Below are 26,892 nucleotides of genomic sequence, written 5' to 3' on the forward strand. Positions count from 1 at the left end.
CCTTCAGCAGCGTGGAGGGCTGCGTGAGCTTGCTGGTGAGTTTGCAGTATTCATTTACCCTTTGGGATTCATTAGGAGAAGGTGTGCTGGGAAGCTACCGCTTCCTGGCCCACTTTGCATGCAAATGTTGGAGTGGCCTAAGGAAGCAGTTAAATCCAAGCATTAAGGCAGCAGGATGGTTATTATTTTTGTATAGGGGCACTGGGGGGAAAAGGAACGGAGGATACAAGGTGCTGTCAGGGTGCGCTGCTGCTGGGGTCTTTGAAGATCAACGCAATGCAACTCAAAAATGGTCTAATGTGCTTAAAGGTGCCATCCTAGACAGAAAGAAGCCCAAGACTGGGAGTCAGGAGATCCTGGGTTCTAGTCCCACTCGGCCATGGAATCTCACTAGGTGACTTTGGGCCAGTCACAAACTCTCAGCCCAACCTTCCTCACAGGGTTGTTGTGAAGATAAAATGGGGTGGAGAAGGAGGATTATGTTTGCCGCCTTGGGTTCCTTGGAGGAAAAAAAGGCGGGATATAAATGCAATAAATAAACAAGGCATAGGGTTGAGGCAGTGGAGATTGATGGCTCCGATGTCAGTGGGGCAGTGAATCTGCTCCGGGTTGCAGTCAGAACTCGTACTTTGGATAACTCTTTTAGAGTTCTGACTGAAACCTGAAGCGGATTCATTGCCCCACTGACATCGGAGCCACCAGCTTCCACTGGATTGCATCCTAGATTGATCAGCACTCATGCTGTGGGGTACGTACAGGAAGAACTGAACTGGAGCTGTATGTCGTTTAGGGGGTCTTTGTAGTAAAAATATCAGGCAAAACTCGGAACATCCCTGAGTGAAATAGCCTCCCCCCCTCCTCCTCCCAATGAGTTGGGTTTTCTGGGATGGTAGACTGAGCAGAAACTGTTTCCGTCTCTTTTGTGGGAAGTCTCTACTATGAATTCTGCTCCTTTTCATCTGGGGTATTTTAGAATCTAAAGAATGTAGTTTATGTACACCTCGTGGGGGTGGGGGATGGAAACCAAAACTGCTGACTTGTATGTTTTCATCCAAAATGCTTTTAAGGAACCTGATGCTGTCCCTTGTGAGTAACATTAACCCCACCCCACCCCCATACACCATATACTATGCATTTCAAAATATTCAGAGGAAACTAAAAATCACTGTTTTGATTTCTTGTGTTCCTCCTGAAAACTGGACCATTAAAAAAAGAAAGAAAAGCCCTTTTCTCTCAGAAAAATAAGTAATTAAGGATGCTGTGACAAAACATTAGGAGATATGCAGCGCTTTTTAAAGACTGTTGGAGTCATAGCTGTAGGGTGACCATATGACCGGATTTGCCCGGGTTTTTGATGGCAAATCCGGGAGGGGGAGGGGAAATCTGGAATTTTTTTCAAAGGGCAGCTCTAATGGGAATTAACAAAAATGCTTATAACTCCATCATTTTTTAAGATAAAGACATGAAACTTGGCACAATGGTAGCTCTTAGGAAGGGCTTTAGTCATACCAAATTTGAAACAGATCCGTTCATCCATTGATTTTTTAGGATTTTTTTTAAAATTGCGGTTTTAAAATTATTATTTTTTTAAATTGTCATTTTTAAAGATAAAGAGATGAAACTTTGTACCATGATAAGATTTAGGTAGAGCTTTAGCCACACCAAATTTGAAACAGATCTGTTCATCCATTGATTTTTTAGGAATTTTTTAGAAATTGAGATTTTAAAATTATTATTTTTTAAACTGTCATTTTTAAAGATAAAGAGCTGAAAGTTGGCGCCATGATAGCTTTTAGGTAGAGCTTTAGCCATACCAAATTTGAAACAGATCTGGGGCCAGTAGCAAACCCTGTTAACAACAACAGCAGATTGCAATGAGTGAAGATACAGTCAGAAAAGATATTTGAGGGAAGGGGAGAATGTAACACACAGAGTATAGCAAAAGCTTCAAAGTACAGCAAAACCTACAAAAGTAGGAGTGAGTGAAGTTAATTTCAGATACATTGAATCTCTCACTTGTTCTTTATTTCAGTGATTTTAACATTAAGATGTTATGTAGAAAAGATTTGTCTTAAATGTGTGCTGTAAAATCAGACATGTGACCAAGGCTATGTTTGGGTGGGCACAACCCCTTGGTACTGGACACGCCCCCTTGGGGGCGACCATGTTGTCCTCCTTTTTGGTTTCCAAAATATGGTCACCCTACATAGCTGGTAATTCCATCAAGAAAGGAAAAATGTAAAACAAGACTGTGTTTGCTTCTGCATTGGCTGTTTAGGCAGCAGTCCTTTTACCTGGGAGTAAGCATATTGAACTCAATGGGACTTACTTCTCAATAGATATGTGTAGGTGTCTGCTATCAGTCTGGAATTGCCATTCTTCATTCAGTCACCTCTAATGGAGAATCCAGACATCATTGCCAAGCAATTGTATTCTGAAGTTTTCTCTTTCCATCCTCTTTATTTTTACCCCAGGTCTGATTTATGGTGATTTAACAAAATCTGTACATACGTACCTGCCACCAGTGTTGAAGTAAGAATTAACTACCAATCTGATTGGATTCTGTACATGGAATGGAAGCATCTTGTCCTCTGCCTCAGGCAGCAAAATGTCTTGGGCTGGCACTGACGGACAGACGAAGCACTATTGTGTCTTTTTAGGGCTACTGTGCTTTTCCTTAGAAGCTTCCTCTGGAAGGAATAGGTTCTCCTACCTCTAATTGCTTCCTGCTTAGCATAGTATGGGATTACTGTTTAATTGGAATTAATTCCTGTTCTCTGATGATAGGTGTGTATATATTAGTTACTTCTTTCCTCTCATCTTTCCCTCTTTCCTTCCTATTACAGCAAAACAGTGCTATTTTGCAATAAAAGGCGGGGAAACGAGAACTCCTCCTCTGGTTATATATTACATAGTACATACCCTTACTTTTTCGGTTGCATTTCCATCAGTCCTATGACTATCCCATAACTGTTAGTGCAGGTAGGGTAAGATGGCTGATGTGTATTAAGGAAAAGTTAAGCTACATATTAGCATGATTGCTACCACCCCTTCTGAAAACCTTCCAATACTGGGTTGGGTAAAGTGGGGGTCTTATTTATTTCATTTATTTATTTATAGAATTTTGGTAGGCTGTACAAGAAAAATGCCCAAAGTGGCATGCAAATCTTAGTACAAGTTAGTATCCCCTATGAAGTGAGTTCTATGTTAACTTCATTACAGGATCCTTAAGCAGAAAAAGATCCTATAAAATGATCACCTAAGCACTATGAACATACACTGATTTCATGGAATCCTGTTGGAATACAGTCCATTAGGGGGGGAAATATTCAGCCATTTGTTTGACTTTCCAGACAGTGGGTTGGATCAAGATTTAGACGTTGAAATGGACTTTCCTACCCACTCAGCCTCCGGAAATACTACACAGAGGGTTTGGGAATCTTGCTGAAGGGGGTCAACTGTGGTGTGGGGAGATGGAGTGATCCCCCCAAATTGCGCAGAGACACCTTCCGTCAAGAGAAGGCAGATCCTGGATCCAACACTTTGACCAGATACAGCTAGCGGCCAGAGCATTTCCACAAAATATTCCTGAATCGTCCGAATTTGCTTTGCAGAACAGTTTTTATGCTCTTCCTGAAATAGCCAAGTTTCCTCCAGTCTTTCCCCACAATTTGTTTTTTTCTCTGCCGGGCTAAATCACTGTGCCAACATTTTGCAAAGAACAAATTGGAGAGAGAGAGAGAGAGAGAAAAAAAGAAAAGAAATACAAGGTTTCTTTGCGTTCAGAAGCAAACAGTGCCAGTCTTCTGAACCTTTGCAATCTCTCAACCATTAATATTTGAGAAACGATGAGAGAATGGGTGAAATTTTAAAGCTGTTAATATCCAGAAAGCACGGCTTGAGGAAGAGTGTTTATTTTTCGAAATGATATATGTTGGCTTCTGGGATGAAAGCTGTGGTTTTGAAACGACAGCAGGTGTTGCGTCTGGGTGAAAAGCGTCCTTCCCATGAATTGCAGACTGCCAGGAATATGAGCTCGCTGCAGGCGGAAAGATTTATCGTGCAAGGATGAGGATTGCGTGAAGAAATGAGTCTTTTTCTCCCAGGCCAAATCTGCAAAATATGATAGTTACACTCACTCTGGGCTTGTTTGGACAATCTTCTCCATATGTGGGGCGGAAGGCAGAACACATCTTCCTGCCTTACTCATCAGGTGGATATATCCTGCCTTGAAGACCCCTAGATGGGTGTTTGAATAGATCCTAAGCTCAAAGTGCACAGTCAGTTCAATGTACGTGGGGTTATCAACCACACTGTGCAGAGATGAATATTTTGGATTTCGTTGCCTATGCCTGCCTTGGATCTCCGTGATGCCTGTTGGGCCCTAGTGTACCCACAGAAATCTCTCTTGGTGCCCGCCAAGCTCCCTGGCCTTCCTAATTTTTAATTTATTAAGGTTTTGTTTTTGTTTTTTTAAATAACTGGGAGGCTGGCATGCTGCAAAATTTGAGTTCAAAAGAGTGGGGTGTTGTTGTTGTTTTACCCCAACTCTTCCTTGTAGTTGGGAAATACCTTTTGGTTTAGTCTCACTAGCTGCTTTCTGGGAAATTAGTGTTTTGTAACTAAGCCTGCCCACCATGGCAGTCATTTTATGAATGGAGAAGTCCCCCACGATAGCCATTTTGTGAGAGAATCCATGATGTTCTCTCAAAATTCCAAAGCATTTAGGGATCCTTCCACTAAGGCGTAGTCTAGCCTTCCACAATCTGGTGCCTGTTTGGTTCTGGCTTCAGCCCCACCCGCCATCATTTGGCCCCAGTGGTCCTTGACAGAAACAAGGTTCCCTACCCATGTGGAGATAATACAGAGCTTGAGAGATCATGCCATAGCATTTTTAATACTGGGTGTTTTTGTTTTTGTTTTTTGTTTTTTTTAAAAAAAAACCCCAATACGATCTCTTTAAACAATAATCAATCCTGGTTTCCAGGTTCTTTTAGTCATTGGCTCCATCTTGACTTCATTCTGGTTCACATACTTGGTTTCAACATTTATGCGGCCTCTTCAGGCTCCTGCATACCTTGGGATGGATGTGGATGAACTCAAGGTGATCGATCACATGGTGGCCTCAGCCAACTGTGTGAACTGTGGCTTAGTTGCAGGAATTATTCATAGGAATGTAGGGAGGTTCCCGCTACCAGGTCAGATTATTGGCAGCCCTCAAGAGCTTCTCCAAAATCAAATTAGGACCGCATCGACTGATCCTTTTAACTGGAGGTGCCAGGGATCAAACCCGGAACCATTTGCATGCAAAGCATGTGCTCTACACTGAGCTATCATCCCTCTTCAGGGAACATTCCTAACTTCTAGAAAGGTTGATGCCCTACCTCTTGCTTGTTCATGCTAGCACCCCAAGCTGGATATATGGGATTTCCATTAGATTGAATTTTAACCATAATATAAAGACATCACCTTCCTTTGTCAACATGTCTGTGATACAGGCATCTTGAGGAGGGGAACATGTGTGTGGAAGATGCTCACCGTGGACTTATTTCATACATTTATATCCATTTTTTGTCATGGAGCGCAAAGTGGAGTAGGTTTTGTCCCAATGTGGTCTCTCACCCAGCCACTGATCCAACCCAGACATGCTTAGCTTCAGCAAGATGGCTGTATCATGTGCCCTCAGCCCAGGTCTTTAGAGTGTAAAAGCTTTTTCAGCTCATCATCATCATCATCACTACCACCTTTCAGTTTCTGATACTAGCTGCCAGAACCAACACAAGAAATGTACTGTTGAGATATAAGATTTATTTATTTTTGAAAGGGAAGAGGGAATATGTGTTGTGATGAGTGGGACATGATTCTGAGCCTACAGCCGGAAGGGTTTCCAGCCCAAACTAGCCACATCCAAACTAAGGCTGAAGAGACAACAGTATTTGAGATCGGAAACTCACCATAATTTTCTTAGGGGAGCTGAAGGCAGTCTTAATTTATTCATTACATTTCTTTATTGCCCAATAGCTGAAGCTCTCTGGGCAGTTCACAGCAATTAAAATTATAAAATACAACATAAAACACAATCTAAACATTTAAACTTTGAAAAGTACGCTATAAAATCCAAATAGCTGTTTTGGTCCATAGAATAATATAAGGAGAGCGACAGTGAGATCAGAGAAAGGGGATAGACGCCTTTCATTTGTATCTATCTGCCTCCTAATAAGTACAGCACCATGAAAATTGATGGTGCTATATAAATTAATATTAATAATAATACCTGTTTTCATCAGAATTTAATACATACAGTTTCACCTTTTAGACAGTGTTTTGGCTCGACCAGATGAAGAATTTGACTTGACGAGATTTAGTTGCATCTCTCCTGTTTCCCATATACATTTCAAAACTTCAGACTTGTTTTGGAGAATCTCAGTTACTGAATGCAGAATGTGGATTATTGAGAATCTTGGGGTTTGTTTCAAAACGATCATCTTTCAAGAATGCAAAGATATACTGAAATACTTGGCTACAACCTTGAGGACTAGAAATTTGATCGTTTTAAATGGCTCCAATGAAGAGGTGGGCATGTTCCAAAACAGCTCTCTCTCTCTCTCTCTCTCTCTCTCTCTCTCTCTCTCTCTCTCTCTCTCTCTCTCTCTCTCTCTCTCTCTCTCTCTCTCTCTCTCTCTCTCTCTCACACACACACACACACACACACACACACACACACACACACGTTTGTCTGACAAATTCCCCTGTTGTTAAGCCCCCTTAGTGCTTTGTGATTTGGTGTTGAGAGATCCAAATGGCTGTAAAGAGTGAGTAGGTCTGCATACAAGTAAGAGGCCAACAGCTCCAGCAGTTCCCTGCTTGTGGTTGCATCCTACCTGATATCAGAGGATCCAGTTGGGGGTAAGAGCTGCAGCAGGCTGGACGACTTCTCTGAAAATAGATCTACTCATACGTAACTGTCCCAGCAATTCCTTTGTGGCACTTTTCTGCACATGCAATCCACATACCAAAAGAAGTAGAAGAAGGAATCATGGCCTTTCCCAGGACAAAGAGAAGCAAATCTGGGGGATCTTGTCCTTTGTATATATACTTTATAAAAGAAAGCATATCCATACGTCTAAAGAAACCAGAGGAGTGGACAAGGAAATTAACAACAGATTTTTGGCACAGCCCCTCTTCATAATTTATGTTGGTTCTGTTTTTCATGATGCGAGACCAAGTTTACACCAGAAGTCATGGACAGAATGTATAATAATAATAAGGAAGGACCTGGAGGGGAAAAAGGTACAGATGGAGGAAAGAAGACACTGAGGTTGGTCTGGAATTCATGCAGGTAGGATTGCTAGATCCAAAGCCCCAAAACATGGGACACTTGAATATGAACTTGAATATAATTCCAAGCCGCAGAGTGAAGCCCTAAATCCCACGCCAAGGCTTCTGCTGTAGCTCTGGCATTTGCTAAGCAGCGTCTCATTGTATAGTCTTTGGCTGGGAATTCTCTTTAGTCTTTAGCTCAGGGGGTGGGGTGAGACTGTCAGAAGTTTTACAAGGCCCATGAATGGGGCTGGAGTGGCCCGTTTGGAAAGGGTTAGTTCCTGGAATCTGCTTAAAGAGAAAGGAGCACACGGACATACATTGGGATGTCAAGATGGGTTCGGTTTAACACGAATCCGCCTCTATAATATGCTGTGGCAAGGCTGTTGCGTTCTGGGAGCTTTCAGAAAAATTATTACTGGCCTAGAGCCTCACCAAGCTTCATCTGGCCCAGGATGAAAGTCAGCCATATAGTGCCAGGAGGGCAAGAGAGTTGCCAAGAAGACCGACCTATAAAATAGCCAAAGGGCCTGGGAGGGTGGGGAGAAGCATCACAGCCCAGATGTGTTTGGGATGCTTTTGCTTTTGAACCAGTTGCCAGAAAAGCAAGGGGGAAAAACCAGTCCCTGTTCCACACTTCAGGCCCGGCAGCAACACCTGGCATGATGGGGCAAACGTCTGGCCCATGTGGCGATGATGCCTGCTCTGCTGCCGCTTCCATTGGTTCTCTGCCTGGCATTGCTATCACCCTCAGAGGTACTGACTTGTTCCTGGCAGCAATCAGTCCCCAGGACATGCTTACCCACCAGGTGGCGCTTTTGGATGGGAGTCAAGTTGCCATTCAGCTCCAATCCTTGGTGAGTAGCCACCATTTTGGATTCTGAGAAATGCAACGTCTGAGGTCGATACCGAGAATTGTATTTTTGGGAATCTAAGAAGATGATCACCCAGCACGTATTGCAACTGTGTAGTGACTTGGCTCCCATCCAAAGGGCCGCTTACTACCCACCAGATAAACATGTCCAGGAGTGACAGGCAGCAGCAGTGGCAGGGGTGGGTGGGTTCAGTGGCGGTTGCAGCAATGTTAGGTGGGGGCCCAGGTGAACAGGCAGCGTTTGTGTTCCATTTCACCTCTAGACACGCTCAAAAGTAAGCATCAGGGATGTCGCAGAAATGTGCAGTGGATTCAAATGAGTCTGGATTGCTATGAATCTGACCTGCATATTCTGCAGTGGCCCAGGTTTTTTTGAAGCCATGTGAGCTCTTTCAGAAGGATTCTTCACTTTTTAGGGAGGGAGAATTTATGCTAATTTGCATTGGCACAAATCCGCATTAGTCCTAATGCACATTTGCACTAATACATTAAAGCTAATTCGCATTAGAGCTTTAAAAAAAATATTCATTCTGTCAATGAGTGTGTAATGGGAGGAACATGGACAGAATGGATTTTACAAAATCTGTATATCCCCAGTAAGCATAAAATGATGTACTTTAGGGCAGAAAATCCTGACCTGACATATACACTGCACTGACAATGACTGACCGTGGAAGAGTTTGTGGGGTTGTGCCGGATAGTGAAAACAACGAGGCTGATGTGAAAAAGGCAAATTGCTTGCTAGGGGTTATGATGAAAGGGATCGAAGTGGAACCTGCCGTTATACATACTCTGGTGTGGCCACACTTGGAAGACTGGGCACGGTTCCGTTCGCTCCACCTCTCAAAGGATATAGTAGAACTGAAGAAAAATGTGGTTGAAAAGGACAATCAGAATAGCCACTTCCCTATATTGGGGGCTTTAACTTTAGAAGAAAAGCAAACAAAGGGGAGGAGAACTTGAGCATGGTTTATAAAATCATGTTGTGGGAAAAGTGGACACACACACAGATGTTTTTCTGCCTCACCCATAATACTAGACTTGGGGTTTATCTCTTGGCCCTGATGGCTCTACCACATTCTAACCAAGGGGTGGGTGTCAAAGTTGCATTTCCCTCCTGTCTCTTGCGTGGAATCTGTAAACGTTTCTGTGTGGATGTGATACTACGCCTGAGGGAAATCCTATACTGCTAAACCAGGCGCAGCCTGAACGCATGAGAGAAAGAGACAGATTGTGAAGCAAAATACACTTCCAATTCCTGGACCACAGTCTGCAACAGCCTCCCCCAACTTTCCCTAACCTGGTGCCCTCCAGTTGTGTTGGACTACAACTCCCATCATCTCCAGCCAGCATAACCAGCGGTGAAGGATAATAGGAGTTGCAGTTCAACAACACACTCCCCCACCCCTGCTCTAGCAGAACTTCAAATGCCCAAAGGCTAAATTAGATGTGCCAAGGAAAGTGTTCCTCCTGTATTGCTGATGAGTCTTTGATGGCTAAGAGCTTGCCAGGGCCACTGTGGGAAAGAAACTCTCTTCGTACAGTTTCATGTTAGTGTCTTCAGCATCAAGGGGAATATGTACCTTCTACCTGCTCTCTTACAGGAGTTTACAAGGAAGTTATGTTAGGCAGGGTTTGTATTTACTGAGCACACTCTCCTGTTGCTGCTGTATAACCACATACAAATATCCTAACCCCAAATGATGAGAAGGCAAGGATCCAGGTTTCTCTGCATCAGACAGGGATGATGGGGGCAGGCGGGAATAATCTGTTGTGGCATCGTGTATGTATTCTAGCTGTAGCTGCAAAAGACACCTGAAAAATCCTTAAGGCTTCTTGGCTTTAGAGTAGGCATGGGGCGCTCTGGCCTGTGGGCCAGATACGGCCCATAGGGATTCTCTATCCAGCCTGCCAGCTTCTTCTCCAGGCCTCACCCCTTCTCCTGTCAGGGAAAAGCTCTTCTCTTAAATCAGCAGCTGATTGAAGAGAAGAGCTTTCCCCTGCTGAACACTGCAAAAGGCTCCCTTCCTTGGCGCTCAGCAAGGGAAAGCTCTGATTTTTCCCTGCCAGAGAGAGGGTGTGAGGCCTTGTGAGGAAATTGCCACGTCATTCAACCATGCTTACTTCTGAGTAGGTTTAAAATGGGTAAGAAACACATTTGGCCCCACCCACTCTTGCCTAGAGTGACCATTTGTATGCATGCAGCACCTGGTGAAATGCCCTCTTCATCACAACTATACTGGAGTGACCAGATACAAAAGAGGGTAGGGCTCCTGCAGTTCTAACTGTTGGGATGAAGAGGGCATTTCACCAGGTGCTGCATGCATACAAATGACACCAGCTGAAATTCTTTTTTCAATACAACTGTTAAAGATACTGGAGCCCTGTCCTCCTTTCCATATGGTCACCCTACCTTTAGCTACACCCAGATTGTTTTTGGCCCCACCCACAGATGGAATGTGGCTCTGGAGACTTTTCTCAGAGCTACAGAGTAAAAGCTGCATTATGATATTAGTCTGAATGCAGAACTGAGGGGGAGCAGAATTGCACCCACTTGTGCCTGCTGGCTGTACCCTGCCTAGGCACATTCCATGTAAGGTCTGAAAGCAGTTATGTGCCCTTAGGCTCTATCTGTGTGACTGGGGAGCCCATCTGTTTAAGGTTTTTCAATGGTGCAAGTGGAGGCTTGATGCATACAGGATCTGCCTTCCATGAGAGGATGGGCTTTGCCCTGCCTGATTTTGGGGATCCTTCTTTCTCCTCCACAGCTTCCCCCACCCCATTCAGCAGGGTTTCCTGACTCTGTGCTGCATTTTCAGGGGGCTGGAGGGGCTGCCAGGGGAAAGACGGGACGGAGAAGTCCACTTTCGTCAGCGCAGTTGATCCAGTGTAAATCTGGATTCCACCCAGTGTGTTTAGGACTGCAGCCTAAAGCACTATATAAAATTTACATTCTAAGTGCTGGCGTTCCTAGGCCTTGTGGGGACTACACATTTTCTTTGCCTTTACTACACATAAAGAAATCTTTTGTAAATGTAGCCGACTGCGTGACTTTACACACTTATAGAAATCTGAAACCAGAAATCTGCTTGCTTGTGCTGCCCTGCTGGTTTCCTGATTCTCTCTAGTTCTTTCTCAGTGAAGCAGTCACAAAGTTAAAGATAACATGGGTCCCCTTGGAGGAGACGTGGAGGACAGTGTTGCTCTTCACCCTAAGGTATGCTTTCTGACATCAGTATTGCTGTAGGGCAGGGAGAGGCAACGTAGTGCCTACAGGTATTGATGTGCCCTGACACCCTTCTTGGCCCCCCACCAAGGTGTCCTGCCTCTCCCACTATTTTTTTTAATTAACACATTTCCTAACCTGCAGCAGGGTAAGCATTTCTGTTGGTGCTGAAACTTTCTGGGTTCAAAGGAGTTCTTTGGTGTGTTGGGGCTCAGGCCCCACCTCTGCCTTGTTCTCAGTCTTTTGGGCAGATTAGTTGTCCCTTGCCACACCTACCATGGCAGCCATTTTGTGGTGGTGCTCAGGACAGTTTCTGAGATTGCCAAATTGTCCACAGAATCAAAAACAGAGGGAGAAAAGCACCCAAATCAGGTGAAAAAAAGGGAGGAGCAAATTCTCAGGATGCTTTGCTTCTCCCTTTTCCCCCCACTAAATTGCCCACAGCCCCAAAAGGTTGCCAACCCCTGCTGAAAGGCCATGGGAGTTGTAGTCTAACACATCTGGAGGGCACCAGGTTGGGGAAGGCTGATATATCTACCCTGGGGTTGTGACCATGGGTTCTCCTTGGTTAGGAATATGGCGTTTCCAGTGGCTGGGGTGTTCTCTGAAACCAACCTTCTGAGCTTTTCAGTCAGCAGAGACGAGTAAGAGAGATTGTCTCCATGGCAATCAGGTGAGCCTTGTCTCAGATAGCATATTTGTGGAAATCTTAACCCTTTCACAATAAAGCACTTTGGAAATAAGGCATATATCAGCTGTCCTAAGAGCTACTCGCGCTGCCTGAAGGTGTCGTCCATGCTCTTGTAATCTCTAGTAATATGCTCTATGATTTGTCCCAAATCAAAAGGAACTCTTTAAGCATTTGAATCTGTGTTTGCAGGTATTAATGCAGCTTTCCCCAACTCGGGGCCCTCCAGGTATGCTGGACTACAACTTCCATCATCACTAGCCAGAGCTGCCCCAGTGGCTGTGGGTGATGGGAGTTGTAGTCCACAAGAACATAAGAAGAGCCATGCTAGATCAGGCCAAGGGGTCCATCTAGTCCAGCACTCAGTTCACACAGTAGCCAACCAGCTGTCGACCAGGGATTCACAAGAAGGACACAGGTGCAATAGCACCTTCCTGCCCATGTTCCCTAGCAACTGGTGTATACAGGCTTACTGCCTGTGATACTGGAGTCCAACACATCTGGAGGACGCTGGGTTGGGGGAGGTTGAATTTATCCCATTCCTTCAGCCTCCCTCTTCCCTTTTCTCTCTCTCTGCTGTCTTCTGTCACTGGCAAAATTTGGATTGTGGCAAAGAAGGCCAAAGGGGACACAGGTTTGCATGAAATTTGCCCATGCCAACGTGTATGTATAGATGCACAGTTAGTCATAGTTACTATAATTTTCACAGAAATACAATAAAACTGATGGGGGGGGGAGGGCTGTGACCAGCTGACCCATGTGCCTGATGAGGCTGCTGTCTGTCCACACATGGATGTCTGGTGGTGTCAGCGGTGGGATAGGCACATCAGATGAGAGGAAGAGTAGGGTACACTCTTGCTACCTACAATTTGTAGCAGAGCAATCTAGGTACATGAATAATCCAATCCAGCTCAAAGCCATGTGGAAGCACCGTTGGCCTCATGGAACCCGCAGCAGCATTTTTCTTTCTCCTCTACCTATCAGTGTCATTCCTCACACTCTTGGGTAAATAAGATCTCCTTTTCTGATTCCACAGGCCCAGAGAATGTGGCACAGAATGAGGCTGAAGAAGCCGCCGCTGGCCGGATGCTGCTTCTTGCTTGCTTTATCGGTCGTCACTCTTACTAGTTTCTCTCCAACGTCCCTCAACAGCTACAAGGAGCCCCATTTCCAATACCTGGCTAGGGATGAGCCACTTGAGAACGCTGCCCGTTCCAAGCGCACATGGACAAACTCCACTGTCTCCGTTGCCCGGCAAGCATGGCGCTTCAGCCACAGGACATGGCCCAGTCCTCAGGGGAGACCAGGCCTACCAAATCCTAGCTCTGCTTGCAAACAAAAGAACAAACCGAGCAGTCAGGGTGGGCAAGATCTCCAGGGGTTAAAAGCAAGGAGGAAATACAGCGGGCGGATCAGAAAACATCACATTGGGACAAAAAGCTCTGGACCCAGCATAAAACTCCAAGCCAAAGGCTATCCCTCCAGGACTAGCCCCAATAAGAGGAGGAAGTATGATGTCCCTTTTACTTTAAGGAATGCCGGAAAAGGTCTTAGCTTTTCCTCACATACTACTGGGAAGGAGGTAGGCTGGAAACCACACTGGCGGCTGGCCCCCTTGGCTCCTCATTTGCAAGATGGAAAGCCCAGAGCTCATTTGTTTCATAAAAATGCTTCGGCAGGCCAGCTAACCGTACCACGGGAGCAATGTAAACCAGATGTACAGACAGCCGGCGCTGAACACCAACCCTCTGATTTAATCAAAGCTTTTATCTTGGACAGGCCGCCCTCCCCGAGCGTGACAGGCACACGGAGACAGATGAGAAACGCTCACTCTCGACATCCACATGTTTGGGCTGGAGACCCAGAGGGGCTGCAGAAATCCGATTGGTGCAAAGAGCCACGAGGCAGTGGCCATCCCGGGAAACTGGAGGGCAGATTGAGGTTTGGCGAGAAGAGCCTTCCGTGGTTTACTTTGGAAGATGTGCAGAAAATGAAGCTTCTGGCCAACGGCACTGTGGTGAACAAAGACAGGATCCCCGGCCACGGGCAAATTCTCCGAGTCGCCCTGTCTTCCAGCCGAGATGCTCTCTCCCATGACCCCAGCAGCCTCTGTTCAGATGGGCTTTGTGGTTTAATCAAAAGGACCACTGACCTCTATGAGGTCCTGGCTTTCCACTTAGACAGGGTGCTGGGGCTGCATCGGAGCCTCCCTGTGGTAGCCAGGCAATTCAGCAGTCACCTGCTACCCTACAAATACACCAACGGTGCCCCTAGGCCCATTGTATGGTGGGAACCTGATATACAACACCTGAACGATTCCAATAATGACCAGAACTCCTTTGCTCTCAGCTGGCAGCAGTACCAGGAGCTGCTGAGGCGACGGTGTGGCATGGAAGATTCTGGAACATCTCTTGGGAAAGCTCCGTGTTTGACTGTCCTGCATTCAGAATGGGCCAAATTGGCACTCTTTGATTTTCTGCTACAGGTAGATCTGGTGGGGGAGCCAACTTCCCCCCCCTTTCTTTTCCCAAGTCAAAATAAGAGGCAGAATTGAACACGTTTGTGACAAGAGCACAACACTTGGTATATACAAACGTTACTGTCAGAGAGCTCAATCTAAGTTGGGAAGGTGTTCCCCATAATTTCAAAAATTCAAAATGGTGGCTGATTTTGTGACTAATCATGGAGTGGTGTCTCAGGTTCTATGGGTCTGACTTCCTGGCATAAAGCTCTGTAGTTAGCATTTCTCTGTCAATTTGTACAAAGTTTTGAACCACTCCCTCTGATCTCTCATTAATTAGCAGCACATAAAAGCACAAGTAAAAGTAGTGTGGATCTGCACTACCGCAAGGTTGTAGCCCTTCTTGAAACGATTGTACATCAGTTCCTACCAGCTCATTGCAGTTTCTGGAGAGCTATTATAGCATATTGCCCAGCAGTTAGTCCCAATCTACAGACAAAGGAAGCATGGATGATAGAATAAGTGTGTGACCCTGGGAACAGACGCCTTCACACATATAAAATACAAATAGAATTTGAGAATCCTTCCCCAATGTGGTGCCCTCCAGATGTTGTAGCTCTGTAGCTCCTATCCGCCCCAGCCAGCATGACTAATGCTCAGGGATGATGGAAATTGTCATCTAAAACATCTGGAGGGCACCACATTGGCGAAGGCTGAGCGAATCATTTTCTCTCAGCTTAACCAACCTCACAGGGTTGTTGTACAGATAAAGTAGGGTGGTGGAGGGACAACTTCATATGTTGCCTTGACTTCCTTGAAAGAGAGGCAGGATATAATCATACTAAATGAATAAATATTTTAGATTTTGCGAGTATTTCGAATACCTCCCTGTCTTAATTTGAGCTCCATAGGGTATCCTTTGTTTGTTTACTAGATTTCTATACCACCCAACTGGCAAATGCCCTCAGGGTGACTTAGGCCATGGCTAGACCAGGTCTATATCCCGGGATCATCCCTGTGCATCCAAATGACACACAGGGGATCCCGGGAGCAGGCAGGGACGACCCCTCCATTTGCCTAGGATAATCCTTAGGTCTAGCTAAGGCCTTAGTCTCATGAAACAATATGATAACGAGAACAAGAACAAAATCCCCAAACCTAATAAATATAAAAATAATACAACAATATAAGTATCAAAGGAATACAATATTGCACATTAAAATATTTTAAAACATTGAGGTGCCAGCAGTAATATTAACAAAACAATAGATTAAAGGTTAAATGCCTGCTTAAAGAGGGTGGTCTTAACCTGGCATCTAAGTGTATACAGTGAAGGTGACAGACAGATCTTCTTGGGAAGGCCATTCTATAGACCAGGGAGGAAGGGGCATTACGGAGGAGGCTTTTTCCCTGGTAGACACCCATCACACCATTGTGGGTGGAGATGCCCAGAAAACAGCCTCTCTTTTGTGCTTATATTACAAAGTGCAGCATTTAATTTTTTAGTTTTTTTTAAAAAAATGCTAAGCTGCTTTTCTTTCCCAGGTATAAAATGAATTAGTATAAATATAGAGTTGGAAAACAGAGGGATAGAACGGGATATATTATCTTTCAGAAGAACTAGGAAACTCTTAGAGCCAAAGTTATTTATACACTTTTTTTTTGCTGTTGTTGTTATTATAATTAATTTCTACCCTGACTTTCTACCACAACATTCAGGTAGCCTTTACAGTAGATGTTCAACACAACCCAGCAGAAATACACCGTAGGAATCTAAAAACGCACACCTACAAAAAAAATTCTGGTGTTGTGATCAGTGACAGGGGGTTGGGCCTAGCTGTCAATTTCATTTCCCCAAATGCTCCAGAGTGACACTAGATTGGGGGCATTGTGGGAACTTAAAACGTCAGCTAGACCTAGCAGCTCAATGCTCCTTGGAGCATTACTGCTCATTGCAAGGTAAGTACCCCCAGAGTCTGCCACCAGAGGGCGCTTTCCCCAGGAGGACCCCTCGAACCTGGGTCTGGGCTGCTTCGGGTTTGGAAGTGAGAACTGGAATTTATGTGAGGGGTGGGGTGGGGTATTACAATCAATCTCCGATGTTACAAAAATGGAATGAACATTCTAATTCGAACAACTTTCCTAATCATGGATGGATTCTGGGCTGAGGAGTTCTGTGGGGGGGGGGAGGTATTGCCTAATCTCTCGTAAAAGCAATTGTTCCACCCTCAAGTAGCAAAAAAATTAACATGTTGGGCTGGTGCAACCTAGAGCAGTTTGCAGAAATCAGGTAGGGTCTGGAGGATGGAGCAGGCAGGTTCTGGGAATAAGAAGAAACCCAGTGACCTGGTTCACACGATCACGGAGGGGAAATGAGCCATGGTGTCAGCCGCATGCCAGGGGGATTAATGTAATTACCTTTGTCAGGACAGCTTGTCATATCATGGGAACCTGGCCGGGGTGGCTTGTTGCTGTGGGTAAGTCACCCAGAAACAATGAGTTGTTGTAGGGTTCTGGTGACTTGTAAATCTGCAGAATGGCAGTACTACTCTATCTTGACTCTTACTCAGTGACAGTACTCCATCTTAATTTCCCACAATGCCCAGAGAGATTTTATTTATTTATTTATTTAAAACATTTATATCCTGCCTTATATCAATAAGATCTCAGGACGGCGTACAGATAAAAGCATACAGTATAAAAACAGTAAATATACACAGCTAAAAACAAACCATAAACCAAGTTAAAACAATATATAATTTAAAAGCAGTAAAACTATTAAAACAGTTAAAACAATGTGCCTAGTGAATTTAACCATTAAAAGCTTTGTTAAAAAGCCATGTTTTCACTTGGCGCCGGAATAAAATCAGCATTGGCACCAGTCGGGCCTCGAAAGGGAGGGCATTCCACAGTTGGGGTGCCACAATAGAGAAAGCCCTCTCCCTTGTCCCATCATAGCGAATGTGTTGTTCTGGTGGGATGCGGAGAAGGGCTCCTCCAACAGATCTCAAATCTCGGGCAGGCATATATAAGGAGAGGAGCTCCCTCAAGTATCGAGGTCCCAAGCCATTTAGGGCTTTCAACGTCATTACCAACACCTTGAATTCCGACCGGAAGCATATAGGCAGCCAGTGCAATGCCTTTAAGACCGGTGTTATGTGGTCTCTGTAAGATGTACCTGCCAGAGGCATAGTGGGAGATTAAAGAGGGAATCAAAACAGGGATCAGTGGTGGGCCCTCCCTGAAGTTCTGGATTCCTAACAGCTTCCTGAGAATGTTGTATTGTACGCCAGGCCTACCCCAGATGACTCTGCCACATTGGGCAGAGGAGAATTTGGCAGCATGAACTGATCTGCAAAGATTTGCTCAGGCAGAGAATCAAGCTTTGTTTTAGTGAAGAGTTGGCTTTCCTAATCTTACAGAACGGTTCAGAAATTCCACTGAGATGAGAGAGCTTTTCCATTATTAAATATTATTAGAGAACTTTCCTATAATGGTATTTGCAGGTTCCTTCATATATAGCTGTTTCATGTGGGTTCTCAAAGACCGACTGCATTGATGGGAATCTATCATAAAGCTCTCCAAATCTCACAGAGACCTACTTCTGCTGATTTTTTTTAACGCCTCAACTCACTGATATAATTCCGATCACTCTGTGAACAGCTCTCCACAGGAATAAGGGTTTACTGCCAAGAAAAACCTCCTAGAGAGAGAGAGAGAGAGTGTGTGTAGTGTACTGTGAATACTCTTTAAAATCTTCCACATATTTCAACCATCATCTTAACAGAGTTTGCAGTGTATGGAAAATCCACAGAAGAAGAATTTGACTTTAATTTCTCTCCTCTCTCTTTCTTTCTCTTTTCCCAAATGATTGGGGCTTGTATTAATGAATCCTTCCATGAAGAGAGATTCCAAGGCTCTGCTCCTGTAGTCCACTCTGTTGCCAAATGATTTAGACTCATTTGTTTTTTGTGGCCATGAAAGACTATGAAGCAGGAGGTATTTTCAGGACTTGATCTATAACATCTGGCAATTTAAAAAAACCAATTTCTATTTGAGATTACAGTGCAACTCTGTGTGTGTGTGTATGCCGATGTATGCCTGCCCCTCCTCACTTCATTTTTACTTTGTAGTTAATAAATGAATCATGCCATTTTAATGCTTTAACAAAACCAAACAGATTCCGGCTGCAACCCTAAGCCCTATCCAACACAATGGGATGTACTTCCAAGTACAAAGACATAGGATTGTACTGTCTAGATGTAATGCACAAGGTCTGTCCTAGCTAAATGCAGCACACCAAATTATATAAACACTGCCAGCCTTCCCCAGTCTGGTATGTACCCTCTAGATGTGTACTCCCACATCTGGAGAATGTGTGGCACTCCAGATGTTCTTGGATGACAACTCCCATCATTCCTCACCATTGGCAAGGCTAGGTAGGGTTGTGCTGCACCAACATCTGGAGGACCAAACGTTCCTCATACCTGGCCTAGATGGATCAGGATCTGGGTTTTTCATGTTGTTTTCTTATTGTTTTTAACCAAGTTTTTATCTGTCTAGGTCAGTGGTTCCCAATTAGCTAAGTACTGCGGACCCCTTGTTTTTCAAATGCCTAGCCATGGACCCCCTTCTTTTGAAAAAATTGTTATCTCTATGGTAGTTACCTGTGCGAAGCAATTTTTTGGAGAAAATAAGGGGTAGCCGCTAATAAGCAAAAGATTTTAGGTATACTAAAAAACAGACCATAAAAATTGTGATATTTGTGATATTACCACGCAAAAATGACAATGATTTAGTTAGGAATATAAAGACAAATTTAATTTTACTAACATCTAGTTTACAATTGAACAAATTATGACTTGTCTAGCAGCTACTAAACCTAAATGTGATTGGGAGAAATCATGCCTCTTTTTCCCCCGAACAATCCCTTCCACATCCGGTTCAATATTTCCTACTTCATATAACAAAATGTAAAAAATGTTTGTTCACAAAGATATGTGGAACAAAAGGGAACTAGATGTTTCAAAGCTTTTTCGCCTAACTTCTTATAATCAGGAAAAACCTTCACCCAGAATTGATCCAGTCTATATTCTTTGAAAAATGATTTCAATAAACCATCACAAGTCACGTCAACAAGTGCATCTTGCTCTTCCATAGATAGAGTTGTTAGTTGTACATCACCACATTCAAAAGGATTCCTTATCCATGAGTTTTCAGGATTAGGTGTAGGGAAGTAATCTCTGAAGCTAGTCGCTAAATCACGCAGGTGCTCAGTGATGTTATATTTTACTTCTGGTAAGAATTCGTCGTCAGTGGACTTCAGATATGAATGGTGAATATGTGAATGGTGCCACAGACCCCCTGGGTGGGTTACGCGGACCCCCTGGGGTCCACGGACCACCAATTGGGAACCACTGATTTAGGTGGTGATGTTTTAAGTTCCTATGACTGTTAGCTTGAGCGCCATTTTCTTGGTGGGAAGGCAGGATACAGCAAATATAATAAATAAATATGCTGCAGTACATTAAAAAGCAGCTAAAAAGCAGTGCAAAATTCCCATTAAATGAACAAACCAAAACCCCTACAGCACATGGAATAAACTGAAAACCTCCCTTTCCCTCCGGACACATTTCTGCTCAAAATTGCTGCCGCCCTGCAGTTTTTTCCTGCAACCTTTTCTTTATGGGTGGAAAAGCAGCCAGGGAGGAGGTGGAACTGTACAGAAAAGCAGCCAGAAGGTAAAGGGTTTTATTTATTTCATTTCATTTCTATAGCACCCCATAGCCAAAGCTCTCTGGGTGGTTTACAACAAAATACAACAGCACTTCAAAATACAACTCGACAAAAAAAGTCTAAAAAAATTAACACAGAAAAATTAAAACAATGTAAACAGCTAAAAGCAATTTAAGTAAATGATATATTAAACAGTTAAACATTGGCTTCTCCCTAACTTTCCTCTGTTCAAACTGGCAGCCTCCCCTGGCTACCACAAAAATACTGAGAGTCTGTTACATGTGGATGTCTAGTTAGGGTAGGGGGGGCCTCCTACGAATCACCCCAAAAGAGGAAATGCATCATCATAAAAGAGGACAAAAAATGTGTGTGTGTGATTCGAATAGCATTTGCATGTGCTAATTTAGGTATATAGATGCAAATGTAATAATAATTATTATAATTTAAATATAAAGATGTATCTCAAATAGAGGACTGAGACATGGCTACTCAGCCAAACTTGTTTTGAAGTAAACGTGCTGATAATCATCAGGCTATATGAGTAACCTAAAATGTAGCAATCAGAGTTTGGCATCATTGCACAAATACTTTAACTTATTTTCTTTCTAGCTTAATCCAGTTTCAAACATTCCTCCCCCTTGCTGTGTGTTGTTTAATATGGATTATTATTATTATTATTTGGCACACACACACACACACACACACACACACACACGGCTTGTAGAGATAAAGAGATGCATGCAACTTTGTGGACTGGAAGGCCAGAAAGAACAAGATTTTTCCTCCCAAACGATGCATTCACAGGAGTTCTTTTAGCTTTCAGTTTTGCGTGATAGATTGGCCCCAGTCAAGAGAACAATTGCAGATGCAACAGAAGACTTGTGTGCACCTGGTGGGATTGTTCCCCTTTTCTTTTTCTTGGATCAGCAGATCTACAGTGTATTTCAAAGTGCTTTTGAAGCTCTCCTCGGTTTCAAAAGTGGTCCGGCATGCAGCATTCAGAGGAGCTGTTGTGTGATTTTGCAGACTGGAGCCACTGTTCACAAGTTTCTCCACAATAGTGAGGAACAGAAACTTTCTGGGTTTCTAAGAGGCCCTCTGGAATTTTGCTTATGCCATCCATTGTATTATATGGCTTCATTCCATGATGCACTAGAAAATTGTGATTGCCCTCTATAGCACAGAATGTAGCCACAATTCTATGTAGGGAGCTGCCGTGAAAACATTTCCTAAGACTGGGATTTCAGTATTCCCTCCTTGCTCTTTAACAAGAAGCTTAAAAACAAACTGAACACAATGCCTACATCCCGGTCGTGTCTAATCTACAAGAATGGATCAGGGAACAGTAATTTCAATGCCACCAACTGTACAATAGAGGCTCTAGGTTCTTTTTGGAAGGTGTCAATATTTTCTCTGGCAGCCCCCAAAGGCGATAAAGCAGAGCGATAGTTTGAAAGACAGCCAACTCTTACACTTTCAGATATTCTGTTAAACATGCCATCTGTTGAAATGGTAAGAATATCAGCTCAGTTTTATTAGAGAAAGAAATAATCACACATCCTCGTGTCATGAAATCAGCCCAGGAAACTTTGAACAGCAAGAGTAAAAGTTGGGAAATCCACTCGTCAAAGTACCAGATAACCACTTTTTTTCCGGAACGGAAGGTGGCACGACAGAAGCACCACTCCCCATGGCATATATACACTTTGACCCTGTTCAGACAATACGCTAAGCCACGGTGGTTAAGTATTTTGAGCTAAACCTTATGGCTTAGCATGCCATGTGAACTATTCCTTAACCATGGTGTCTACATAACCACACTTTAAAAACACTCACTAACCATTTGCCGCAAAAGGGTGAGCGCCAGCGGCCTAACTATGGCTTAGCATGTTGTCTGAACAGGCCCACTGAGGACTTAAAAAAACCCTGTTTGTCCAAGAGATTCCAGGGAGACAAAAGAACGGAATGTGTTTGGCACAGGGCGTCCACTTACGAATCTTCAAAAAAGGTGACACGTCACCCACAAGAGGACTACAATTTGCTGGGAGAGTCCAGCTGGAAGAGGAGCAGCTGCCTGCTGTCCTTCTCACCTCTCTGCCTCTGCCTTGGAATCCTTCCCACAGAGCAGTTGATGCCGTATGGTGATGAGGGAAGCCAAGCTGGTCATCTTCACCTGCCTTTCTCCCACTCTCTCCTCAATAAGTAAAACAATTCTTATCATAGGCCAGGGCTCCTCCCTAGGGTGGTGGTGTGCACATTGCCCCAAAATGTGACGAGCCCGGACCACCGTAGTTGAGGTGGGGGTTGAATCCAAATCCTAGGCTAACATGCAGGCCGTTAGACCAGATGTGGGCAGAATGTAGATCTCCAGACAATTTGGACTCCAACTCCCACCATCCCCAGCTGTCATGGTTGGGGATGGTGGGAATGATAGTCCAAAATATCTGGAAGGGGTCAGGTTGTGGAAGGCTGATCTAGATCAACCATCAACCAATGTTTATCTTGCACACTGTGAAGGCTTTGTGCCTGACTTTCCTGATATGAATTCTAACGCCTCGGAACACTTCCGGTGTCCTTACAGGTCCACGACCGCCTGGACCGATACTGCTGTGGCTTTCAGCCAGATGCTTCTGAGCCTTGCGTTCAGGAAATGCTCCACGAGAAATGCCGAAATCCCTCAGAGCTGCTCTTGGTTCACATCTTGGTATGCCATTTCCCAGTTACTGTGTTTGTTTCTCTTTTACCCTCTGTGATTTATGGAGCAGCCTGGTAATGCCTGCCTGCTTCTCATGATATCACTCTCTTGGCCAATTGGGTAAAATGTCAAAATGAATGTTTTGGATGAATGAAGATAATTAAGAATGAAATAACAAGTTTGGAGTCTGTCTGGGCGAGGAGAGCTGTCTGTAAATGGCAGCTCACACTTACCAATATAAGTGTGCGTGTGTTTGTCAATTCAGAAAGAATTTCATATTCAAGTGGTCTCTACACGTTCATGTCATGCCGTCTCTCCCAACCTGCTTCCTTTCAGATGTTTAGTGCAGCACATCTTGAGGGAACCAGGTTGTGGAGAGGTTGATGTAAGGCCTAATGGGGCGGTATCCTGTGGACTGTTTCCAGATCAGTGGGGGCTTACTATCTTTCCAGGGAAGGGGAAACAGTTGTGGACTATAGCAAAGATGGTCCCTCAGCCTAATCTTTATTAATATCAGAAGCTCCTCTCTTGCCTATTTATCCAAGAGGCTACGGTGTAGTAGTAAATGTTGAAGTGTAGGTGCTCATCATGACAGTCCCCATAGCCACGCTCCCAAAGAGAGGTCGCTCCCACCGCCGCAAATTCAGGCATCAGTTCTAACTAGTTTTATCTCCACCCAGAGCAGGCCTTGGGTAAAGTTAATGGGTCTTCATGCAAACCCAGAACTGTGGGTTGTTCATGGATTGTTTTGCCAGGCTACAGACGTAGCGGACAAGAATAGTAAGCAACATCATCATCAACATCACCCAGCCACTTTATATGCCAGTATAACAGTGCTGGTAAGTCATTTAGGATACAGGGAGAGAGTGGGCAAAGGAGGATGGAAACAACCTAGGGATTGAGAAAACAAACTATGGTTTGCTCGATTGTTTGCCAGACAAACCCTGGGGAGGGCAACAAACCATAGTTTAAATAAACCATGAGTTGGTCTTGTGTGCAAACCAGGTTGAATATTTTGCCAAATGCCCCATTTTCTCTTTTTCTTGCCTTTCTTAAGCTTCAAATATTGGTGGGAAACATGAAACCCTGAATGTGTTGAGCAGTAAGGCAAAAAGCCAATTTCCCTAAAACATTCTATTATAGACTGATCCCATACACACCCATGTCCTCAATTATTGCCAAGTTTACTCTTCTTTTCCAGATCCAGAGGACCAAGCCTTCTCACTTAGTATTTATTGACAATGCAGGCAGACCTCTCCATCCGGAAGCAAAACTTAATTTCAGGCTCCTGCAAGGCATAGATGGGTAAGATGGGTGGTAGGCAAATGTTCTAGTGGAAAGTTTCATAGGCTACTACTACTACTACTACTACTACTACTACTACTACTACTAATAATAATAATAATAATAATAATAGGTTTGGATTCAGACTTACTCATATTTAAAGTAGATCCATCAAAATCAGGTCCCATTGATTTCAGTGGGTCTACCAACAGCATCTCCAGGTCTGGATCTGACCTATTAATGACACTGTGTTGGATTCAGGATTGTATGTCGCAGAGCTCCACAGGCTGCATGAGCCCACTGAAAATGCTATACAGAGGGTCTGGGGGCCTTGCTGAATAGAGTGAGCTTTGGTGCTGGGGAAAGGGGAGATCTCCAAATATTGGGTAGAGGCATCTTCCATGAGCAGAGCCCTTCCGTCAACAGAAGGCAGATCCTGGATCCAACCCAAGAAACTTGACTATCAGGTAGATTCCAGAGGGGGTAACCATGTACAGACATTTTTCCAGGGAGGTGAGCAAAGCTGCCACAGCGGTGTGTGATTGTAATTCACATGCATAGCATCCACTGCTACAACACACCTGTGCATTTTCCTTGTATGTCTGCCCATGCTTAGAGTCATAGAAGCCTACACCGAGTGACAGAAGATCCTGTGAATTTGACAGAACTAATGCCAAAAAATATTCTAGTTAAGATTCACACGAGTCATACATCAACGTGAGAGTTGGAGTGCCTAGTTTTAAAGGAGAACCTTTAATGTGTAATGTGAAGCTGTTGGAATGGAGAGAACCAGTGGAAGATATAAACTCTATAGGAAGGACAGGTTAGGGCATACTGGAGGTCGTGTTGTTGTCTACATTAAAGAGGGCATAGTAGACTAGAAACCCTAAAAGGAGAAGACTCATCCTCAGAAGTGCTGTGGGTGACAATACCAGGTTCCAAAAGTAATTTAGTACTGGGGACATGCTATTGTTTCCCAGAACAGAAAACTCAGGGTGATCTTGAGATGGAAAATGAAGTCAGGGAGGTATCCAGACGAGAAAGTGTAATAATGGCTATTACCCCCATATTGACTAAATAAATGCATGACAAAGAAGTTACATTTCTCAATCCCTAAACAACAGTGCCCTAGTTGGTTATGAAACTGACCAGAAGAGAGTCAATCCTGGACTTAATCCTAAGTGCTGCTGCTCAGGACATAGTGTGAAATGTGAGTGTTGTCAAACCAATTTGATGCTGTGACTACAGTGTTATCAAATTTAAGTTGTATTTAAGTCAAAATTGCCAAGGAAGTCCAACACAGAAACATTTTAGGTCAAAAGAAGAAACTTCCCTAAAATGAAAGGACTGATAAAAAAAGGAAATTGAAACTGGAATTTAAAGAAATTAAATCTCTCCAAAACACCTGGAGGTTACTCAAAACCACAAAGGTAGAAGCTTGGTTAAAATGTATACTTCAGGTCAGGAAGGGTACTACCAAGTCCAAGAGGTCACCAGTATTGTTAATGAACGGTGTCAAGGAAACTATTAGGGAAAAGGAGACTTCTTTCAAAAAATGGAAGTCTTGCCCAAATGAGAACAAAAAGGAACACGAACTTGCACAAAGGAAATACAAGCAGACAATAAGACATGCAAAAAAGTGTTTTGAGGAGCACATCACTAATAACATTAAGGTCAACAACAAAGAATTCTTTAAATATTTCAGAGGCAGGAAACTAGCTGGTTAGGAATCTGAATGTTCAAGGGATAAGGAGTAAGGATCGCTCCATTTGCTCTAGTTGTCTTAGCTTATGGGTTTCCGTTTTTGAAAAACTTGTCTTTTTCTTTCCTGTTCAATGATGTTTGTCAGGTTTCCTGAGACAGCTTTGACTGTGCTCAAATCAGGATGTTTACAAAACCTGCTTTTGCAATCGCTGTATGTAGACGAGGAATTCTGGGAGAGCCAGGGTGGATATGAAGGACTTCAAAATTGGCTTCACACCATTGACAGGAGAGGGCAGATCCTGCTTCAGTATATTCAGGAGTGCAACTTGACAGTCATTGAAGACTCCTTGCTTTAGCCTTTGGTGACAAGGGTGATGCACTCACCTGCTATCAAAAGGAACTTGTGAGCTCCGTCTGTGAAAATACCCCAACGTGAAGATGCCAGCAAACACTCAGGCACTTGACTGATGACGTAATTTCTGCCAGATGTGAATTCAGAAAATAAAAACTAATAAAAACAAAAGAATGCAAAAATAGTTGTCTGACAGACTAATAATATCCACATAGGGATTTGTTATATGCACATCAAAGTGTATAAGACTATCATCCACATCACCTGTACTTTAATATTCTAAAGTAAACCTGTGCAGGGGTGGTGGTCGTCCCCCACCCCCATCTATGTGCACTGAATGATGAGTCCATGGATTTAGTACCTTTTTAGTCATGCTTTGCTGAATGCAACTAGATGGAGATGTATATACTGAGCCATCTAGTAGGGTAAATGGGTACCAAATGAGCATCATAATGCATATCTGCACCCGAATCAGTTGTATGTGCAAACCTCCCTTGCTAGATTGACGTGTAATAAATATAAAAGTCCCATTATAGCCAAAAGGGCTTGTGG

General features: G+C 43.8%; 1 protein-coding gene across 3 annotated transcripts; it reads left to right on the forward strand.

Moving 5' to 3' along the window:
- GASK1A (golgi associated kinase 1A) lies at positions 1–26,512 on the forward strand. Of its 3 annotated transcripts, none has more exons than XM_063124684.1 (5): positions 1–35; positions 13,145–14,593; positions 22,887–23,009; positions 24,202–24,305; positions 26,134–26,512. In XM_063124684.1, exons 2-5 carry the CDS (start codon positions 13,154–13,156, stop codon positions 26,342–26,344), a joined length of 1,878 nt encoding a protein of 625 aa, XP_062980754.1. In that variant the 5' UTR covers positions 1–35; positions 13,145–13,153; the 3' UTR covers positions 26,345–26,512. The 3 variants fall into 3 exon arrangements, with proteins under 3 accessions (XP_062980754.1, XP_062980745.1, XP_062980738.1); XM_063124675.1 differs by lacking the exon at positions 1–35 and adding an exon at positions 7,308–7,339; XM_063124668.1 differs by lacking the exon at positions 1–35 and adding an exon at positions 11,351–11,411.
- The last annotated feature ends 380 nt before the right edge of the window (positions 26,513–26,892 follow it).

This window comes from Elgaria multicarinata, chromosome 1, assembly GCF_023053635.1.
Source record: "Elgaria multicarinata webbii isolate HBS135686 ecotype San Diego chromosome 1, rElgMul1.1.pri, whole genome shotgun sequence".
Taxonomy (NCBI): domain Eukaryota; kingdom Metazoa; phylum Chordata; class Lepidosauria; order Squamata; family Anguidae; genus Elgaria; species Elgaria multicarinata.